We start from the raw sequence: 8,918 nt of genomic DNA on the forward strand, positions 1-8,918 counted from the left end.
AATGAATAACAAACCGAACACCAGCATTTTAGGTGCTGCTCATGACATTGCCGGCTACGTTTGGACAAGGAACTGGCCATTTTAAAATATAGGTTTTTTAGATATTCAATTTTTAATTTTACAATTTATCATAATTCATATTCTGAGAGTAGTTGTATTCCAAGGTGATTGTGTAATATGTAGAGCCAGAAAAGAGCTTTCAAACAACACCACAGGCATCTTTTTGTGACTAACACTGACTGATATATTCAAGGCTGAATGTATAGTGTCCTACCCTCACATGTGAACCTTTCCTAGTCTGTTTCTCCCTTAATATTAGTGTCAGATTCAAACCAATGCAGTTCTGGGGTGCTACCTTGCTACTGAAAAGGCACACCAAGTATGATCGAAATCCGGGTCGGTCGGGTCCCAAAGTGTCTGATTTCACGTGAAATGACCCATTTCTCCCCCAGACCAGCCCTGCCCTCACACACACACACACACACACACACACACACACACACACACACACACACACACACACACACACACATAAATTTGCACTGCTGCAGTGCACATATCAGGACACCATCGAGGGACAAGCTTATAATTGCTCTCATAAATGAAGTCAGTGAGTTCAAGATGTGAAGTTTAAGCTCAACAGACAGACATGCCTTTACACCAATACCGTCTGCTTTATACACACACACACACACACACACACACACACACACACACACACACACACACACACACACACAAACACACACACACAATCACACGCATACACAACAGTGCGCTGCTCTGCTTACATTTCTGCGTCACAGTGATGATTTGTGCGGTGACAGGCATGCAACACAGAGCTAAAACCAAGCCACCAGAGCATAACAAACTGCAGTGTGCACATAACACACACACACACACACACACACACACACACACACACACACACACACACACACACACAAACACACACACACACACACAGACACACACGTGCGACTGTGTACTATGTGTGCAGACAGAGATGTGAGCTGTGTGTGTGTCTGGCACCAGCCAAGGCGGACAAGCACACACACACACACACACACACACACACACACACACACACACACACACATACTAATGCATAAGCACATACAGTACACAGTCGCACGTGTGTGTGTGTGTGTCTGTGTGTGCTTGTGCGTGTGCGTGTGCGTGTGTTTGTGTGTCCTCCTTGGCCGATGCCAGATTTAGCCAGAGGTGTTTTATCCTCAAAAAAGGAGTAGATGTCTGTTTGACCTGTTGCCCGTTTCAAGTGGACGTGCATGTTTGTTACGCACGCCTGCCTGTGTGTGTGTGTGTGTGTGTGAGAGAGAGAGAGAGAGAGAGAGAGTTAGATAGAGAGAAAGAGAGTTAGAGAGAGAGAGAGAGAGAGAGAGAGAGAGAGAGAGAGAGAGAGAGAGAGAGAGAGAGAGAGCAGTTTTATGCGCACGCAGCTGCAGCAACTCCTTACTCTCCCAACTCGCAGTGTTTATTTGTGTTATAATGTGTCTTTCGAAATGTCTATCGTCGGAAACTATGTCGGAACGCATGTACAGTTGGCAACAGCTGTTGCAGATAAGAATGGACAACTTAAGCGATGTATTGGATATACCAACAGAGACACTGGAAGAACTGGGGATACTACGGCGGCATACATCGGACCCGTCTGCCTCGCCTACATGGAGACGGCCAAAGAGGTGCTCCAGAATTAGGAAGAGAGGCAAACAAGGTGGCGTCGAAACACGGCTTGCAGCCAACCCAACTCGTCCAGCAATACCATCAATTCTCTTGGCAAACGTAAGATCTATGGACAATAAGATGGATGACATACGGCTACTAAGATCAGCGAACAAAACTGTGAGGAACTGCTGTGTGACCGTGTTTACAGAATCATGGCTGAACGACGGCATACCCGACTCGGCTTTACAACTGGAGCAACTTACGTGCCACCGAGCGGACAGAGCCCTTGCAGAGAAAAAACGAGGGGGAGGAATATGTGTTTACACACATGATGCTTGGTGCAAAAATGCTACGGTGGTACATAGACACTGCTCTCCACTAGTGGAGTTCATGATCATCAAGTGCCGACCCTTCTATTTACCAAGAGAAATATCCGCCATTCTACTGGTCGCAGTTTACCTCGCTCCTAGCAACACCAACAGCGTCAGAAGCGAGGCACTGAACGAGCTGCATCAGGGAATCAGTGAACAACAAGATGCACACCCAGATGCCTTCACAGTGGTCATGGGAGATTTCAACCACGGAAATCTCAAAACAGTACTTCCAAAATTTCACCAACATGTTAACTTCCCAACAAGAGGACAAAACACCCTGGACTTTGTTTATACCCCATAAGGAGCATACAAGGCAAAGCCCATCCCCCACATCGGCCTATCAGACCACCTAACGATTCTGCTACTGCCAGCCTACAGACAAAGGGTAAAGGCTGATGCATAGTCACGCGGTGCCGATTGCGGGGTAAAGCATAGACGTACTGTCAGCGGGGGGTATTGCCTCATAGTCGACCTACATGCGAATGCGTGCGAAAGGGCGTGGTGTTTTTTTTCCCGCCGAAAATTCAAGAGTGGGGCAAGGGGGGAGGGAGGAGGAGATTTTAATGACGTCAATTCACCTCCGTGACAACAGGGGGCGAACTAACTCATTCAGTTGAGCCCAGTCCCTAGAATGAATCACAAAGCTAATCAGCTGGCTATGTAAAACGTAATATTCCACTAGTAGCCTACTTCTAAAAGTTGGGGCATAATTAGATGGTACAACATCAGTTTATTTTTGGTCAAGTACTACATGAGATTAAATGCAAGACAAACGCCATTTTAAAAGACAATAGACAGCATGAATGGCCATTCACACCTGGGGCCTAGTAGTAGCTAGCCAGCTAAATCAGTCATTACAAACTCAAAGCTAGTTGACTAGCCACCTGAAACGTAATTCTACCACTAACAAAGAGGCTTCTTGCTATTAATTTAAAAAGTTGTGGCGTAATTAGACATGAATGATAGCATACAAGATTCTCTCTTTATTCATGTTTTACAGTTCAGGTGGTTAAAATGCCAAACAAAAGCCGTTTTAAATACAATACATCTAATGGCCATATTAACAGCTAGCTTAGCAACTGTCAGCCAAACCCATTCAAACTCTACAGGACATTAGCGAACCCTGTTTTAGAAGCTAGCTAGCCACACTACTTGTACTATATACTGTATCAACAAAGAGGCTTCTTGCTATTAATTTAAAAAGTTGTGGCGTAATTAGACATGGATGATAGCATACAAGAGTCTCTCTTTATTCATGTTTTACAGTTGAGGTGGTTAAATGAAACAAAAGCCATTTTTAAATACAATAGATAGCCTATCTAATTAACAGCTAGCTTAGCAACTGTCAGCCAAACCCATTCAAACTCTACAGGACATTAGCGAACCCTGTTTTAGAAGCTAGCTAGCCACACTACTTGTACTATATACTGTATCAACAAAGAGGCTTCTTGCTATTAATTTAAAAAGTTGTGGCGTAATTAGACATGGATGATAGCATACAAGAGTCTCTCTTTATTCATGTTTTACAGTTGAGGTGGTTAAATGAAACAAAAGCCATTTTTAAATACAATAGATAGCCTATCTAATTAACAGCTAGCTTAGCAACTGTCAGCCAAACCCATTCAAACTCTACAGGACATTAGCGAACCCTTTTTTAATGAGCTAGCTGCCACACTACAAAAGAACAAAGAGGCTTCTTTGCTACTACCACACTACAAACATATCATTTCCATGATGGCCTTTTATGGATATTTCTAATTGATTTTTTGGAAGTTGTACTACTGAAATAAAAAACAGTTTCTCTTCTCCCTGTCAAGTAAACTCCAGTGATTTCCTGCCAAGTCATCTGCATCGTGTTTTTCGTTTTCCTTCAAACCTCCGCGGTAGGGTAGAAGAATAGAACACAACTGACCTATCAGGGCTGAGTTCCCCCCGGACTGCCGTAAGCGCATTGACCAATCACCGTCTTCAAGCATAGCTCAGCTCACGGACATTTCAGCCTGGGAGAAACATGCGTGTACTGCAGCCAGGGGTCGTTTTGTCGCTGCACAGGGGGGCGCTGTGGCTCATTCTCTGTGCAGAACCCCCGCGAACGCGCGACTCTAAACCCCCCTTAAAACTCACCAAACCAGCTCTGAAGGAGGTGAGAAAATGGCCAGAGGGAGCCGTGTCACTACTACAAGACTGCTTTGAAACCACAGATTGGGACATGTTCAAAACAGCTGCCACCCACAGCAACCACATTGACACTGAGGAGTACACAGACACCGTGACCTCCTACATCACAAAATGCATTGATGATGTTACAGAAATAAAACGCATCACCACCAGGGCCAACCAGAAGCCATGGTTCACAGGAGACGTTCACAGACTGCTGAGGGCCAGAGACAAAGCCTTCAGAGCAGGAGACGTAGCTGGCCTAAAAGCAGCAAGGGCAAACCTGTCCCAGGGCATCAGGAAAGCAAAAAAGGAATACTCGGACAAAATAACAACACACTTCAAAGACAGCAGAGATGCACAGAGCCTGTGGCAGGGCATACAGGCCATCACGGACTATAAGCCCGCACCACGAAGCTGTGACAACAACACCTCTCTGCTAAACGACCTGAACAGTTTCTTTGCCCGTTTTGAAGCACAAAATGACACTCATCCACAGAAAACTCCCCCTCCCCCCCATGATCAACCCCTGTACCTGTCCTCTGCCAGTGTGAAGAGGACACTGGCCACCATCAACCCACGCAAAGCAGCTGGCCCAGACAACATACCTGGCCGAGTGTTGAAGGATTGTGCAGAAGAGCTGAAGGATATCTTCACAGACATCTTTAACATCTCTCTGGAGCAAGCAGTCATCCCATCACTTTTCAAAGCTGCTACCATCATACCCGTGCCGAAGAAATCATCACCATCATGCTTCAATGACTACCGTCCTGTAGCACTGACGCCCATAATCATGAAGTGCTTTGAACGGCTAGTCCTGTCACACATCAAAGCCACCCTACCCCCCACCCTGGACCCCTACCAGTTCGCATACCGAGCCAAGCGATCCACGGAGGATGCAATCTGCTCTGCCCTCCATCCAGCCCTCACCCACTTGGACAATAAAGACTCATATGTGAGAATGCTGTTCATTGACTTCAGTTCAGCATTCAATACCATAATACCACAACAACTCATCAGAAAACTGGACAAACTAGGTTTCAGCACCTCCCTCTGCAACTGGCTGCTGGACTTCCTGATGCAGAGACCACAAGCAGTACGGGTAGGGAATAACACCTCAAGTACCCTGACCCTGAGCACGGGGGCTCCGCAAGGTTGTGTTCTCAGCCCCCTGCTGTTCACGCTGCTGACACATGACTGCACAACGACCCACAGCACTAACCATCTAGTGAAGTTTGCGGATGATACAACACTGGTGGGCCTCATCACTAAGGGCGATGAGACCCACTACAGAGAAGAAGTAGACCTGCTGGCCAGATGGTGCAAAGACAACAACCTCCTGCTGAATGTCAACAAGACCAAGGAGATTGTCGTCAACTTTCAGAGGGTCCAAAAACAACTGCCACCACTGACCATCGACGGTGATGCTGTGGAGAGAGTGAGCAGCACCAAGTTCCTTGGAGTGCACATCAGCGACGACCTCTCTTGGACCACCAACACTACATCACTGGCGAAGAAGGCCCATCAGCGTCTCTACTTCTTGCGCAAACTAAAGAAGGCAAGTGCTACACCCTCCATCATGACAACATTCTACAGAGGAACCATAGAGAGCGTCGTGTCCAGCTGCATCACAGTGTGGGGAGGAAGCTGCACGGAGAAAAACAGGAAGACACTCCAGCGTGTTGTGAACACAGCGAAGAAGATCATTGGAGTACCACTCCCCTCCCTGCAGGACATTTACACCGCACGCCTCACCCGGAAAGCACTGATGATCATCAAAGACACAAGCCACCCTGCACACAAACTGTTCAGCCTCCTGCCCTCTGGAAAGAGGTACAGGCGCCTCCGTTCCCGTACCACCAGGCTTGCAAGCAGCACGATGCATCAAGCAATCAAGATACTGAACACTCAACCCACTCTCCCTTCACTGTCAGCCTCTAGCCAGCCAGGCCACTGACAACGCCCCCCCCCCTCATCCCCACCACCATATCTGCGACTGAACATTCCACCTGCACTACTACATCTGTGACTGAACTTTCAACCTGCACTAACTCAAAACATACACATGCACACACACACACACACACACACATACACACACACACACACACACACACACACACACACACACACACACACACACACACACACACACACACACACACACACACACACAAGCACACTGCACTTTCAGCACTAAACCCAAACATACACACACTGACACACAACTCATACTCACACACATACACACACACACACATACACAGGTACACAGACACACACACAGACGCACACCGCACTTTCTACCTGCACTAAACACACACACACACACACACGCACACAAAACACATACAAACACACACACACACACACATACTGCTGCTGGTGTATTTAATAAACCTTTTTTAATTATTTATTTTCTTCAAATGCTACTATTACTATGTCAGAACGCTATAAAGGACTTTTAGAAAAAGCGCAACAAAATACCTCCTCTTAATGTATGTTCTCTACAAGTCTTCTGTTGTCCAGTCTTGCACTTTAAATGTCTGTATGAGCAATGTCTACGTCCATACTGTCTATGTCCATGTATGAGTACTGTCTATGTCTATACTGTCTATGTCCTTACCTAGATTAGTCTATGTCTGCATGGGAGAGCAAGAAACGCAATTTCAAATTCTTTGTATGACCAGTGCATGTAAAGAAATTGACAATAAACTTGACTTGACTTGACTTGACTTGATAAATGTCTTCCTCACCTGATGCCAGTTCTGGGTGGACTCGTTTATCTTCTTCACTGACCCAGGCTGCAGCTTGTTGATTAAACTGCGGAGCGGAGGAAGACAAATTAGAAGAGAGAGAGAAAGAGAGAGAGAAAGAAAGAGAAAAAAAAGGAAGGAAGGAAGGAAGGAAGATCAAACTAGGTGACCAAAATGAGGTAAATTGATTGTTTTGGGCAGCTGTGGCCTAATCGTTAAGGATATGGACTTTAGATCAGAGGGTTGCAGGTTTGAATCCCATCATTCCACTCCCTACCACAATATATAGCTGAAGTGCCCTTGAGCAAGGCACCAAACCATACATTGCTCCAGGGACTGTAACCAACACACTGTAATTACTACAAAACACTGTGACGCTTTGGATAAAAGCATCAGCAAAGTGTAATGTGATAATGATTTAAAGGGACACTGTGCAGGAAATGGTCAAAAAAGGTACTGCAACTATACTGCTCATTGAAACTGGGCTGCCTATTGCCGAATTTGATCTTTACATGGAGGTTTACTAAGTAATAAAGAAATATTTTCTAGTATGGTCCAAGTACAGTCATTTTTGCAGCTAAAATTGGCTATTTTTGGAAATTCAAAATGGCGGACCATGGAGAAGATCCCCCTTTTCATGTATGAAAAATGCAATTTTTCCAGTCATAATGAATACTTAGAATTTGATGCTGGTGATAAGTATTCATGAAAAAGGTATCATTAGTTAATGGACAGCATGAATTCTGGAAATAAACAACTAGAAATGTCCCTTTAAAGTGGAAAAATGAGGGATGGCATCTTGTCGCATTGTCGTTGGATAACTAGACCTTAGTGCAGAGTCGGGGTGCATGTTAGTGCATGTCCTATGTCTATTTTTAATGTAGGGCAAATGTTTACATGGGAAACATATATACTTGATTTGTATGGTGATGACATGTAGTTGCAGTTCACCATGGTTCCCATAAAGCCTCTTAGTCACGTATGTAAATATTTAAAATGTCTCCATAGCCCACCATTGCAACTGGTACATGTGTCATAAACTGACTGTAAGCGGAGGTGACTGCCTTCATAAAGCATTTTCAATGTACCAAGCGGTACAATGAAAGGCCGCTTTGCAACTTCAGGCGTTCTTCCACATTGGGCCCACAACCCGTCTGTGCCGTACTTTGTCGTGTCGAGCTGAGTGGTGCTGTCAAACCAGCCCGGTTTGTGTTTCCATTGCAAACCGTGTTACCCGGAGCATGGCTCACATTTTTGGCGTTGTCACATAGCATTAATAATAATAATAATTGTATTTGTATAGCACTGTGTCATACAAGGCATGTAACTCAAAGTGCTTAACAAATGGGGAAAAAAAACATTGTTAGAGATAGATTTAAAAGGAGAGGTACAGAGGAGAGGCAGAAAAAGCAGGAAGGCAGAGGAAGAAGAGATAGACAGAGAATGTAGAGTCATAAGGTCAACGTAGGTTAGGACCAGGATTCTTAGATGTGTAAGGTCCATAGTGGCTGGGCCTATCATAAGTCATAGATAGTCACACAGAGATTGGGCGCTCAGGTGCGGCCCCTGGTGGCATCAGGGGTGAGGAAAAACTCCCTTTCGCTTGATTCATAGTTTTTAAGGGGGAAAAAAAAAACTCAGTGAGGTCTGAGAAAAAAAATTACTTTACGTAGGCTACTTCTGTTTAGATCCAAACAAGGTCCACAGGCCTACTTTGCGTGCTAACCTGTCAAGAGCGAACCCAATTTCCGACCAACCCACATAGAGGCAGATATGGGGCAGCTGTACAGTAGCCGAATGGTTAAGGATACGTACAGGGTTTAGATCACAGGGTTGTAGGTTTGAATCCCACCCATCCATTCTCTACTACACTCCATGGCTGAGGTGCCTTGAAAAAGGCATCTAATTTAAGGAAGAAAAATCCGCAATCTCATTATTTATTTAT

At 45.2% G+C, this 8,918-nt stretch overlaps 1 protein-coding gene across 1 annotated transcript in view; it reads right to left on the minus strand.

Annotated features, from left to right (window-relative positions):
- The window catches only part of LOC134447866 (calponin-1-like), a 34,686-nt gene that overhangs the window by 12,445 nt on the left and 13,323 nt on the right, over window positions 1-8,918 (minus strand). Inside the window, exon 3 of the mRNA XM_063197561.1 lies at window positions 6,974-7,040. Coding sequence (XP_063053631.1) covers window positions 6,974-7,040 — 67 coding nt within the window. The remainder of the gene's footprint in view (window positions 1-6,973; window positions 7,041-8,918) is intronic.

This window comes from Engraulis encrasicolus, chromosome 1 (assembly GCF_034702125.1).
Source record: "Engraulis encrasicolus isolate BLACKSEA-1 chromosome 1, IST_EnEncr_1.0, whole genome shotgun sequence".
Classification (NCBI taxonomy): Eukaryota; Metazoa; Chordata; class Actinopteri; order Clupeiformes; family Engraulidae; genus Engraulis; species Engraulis encrasicolus.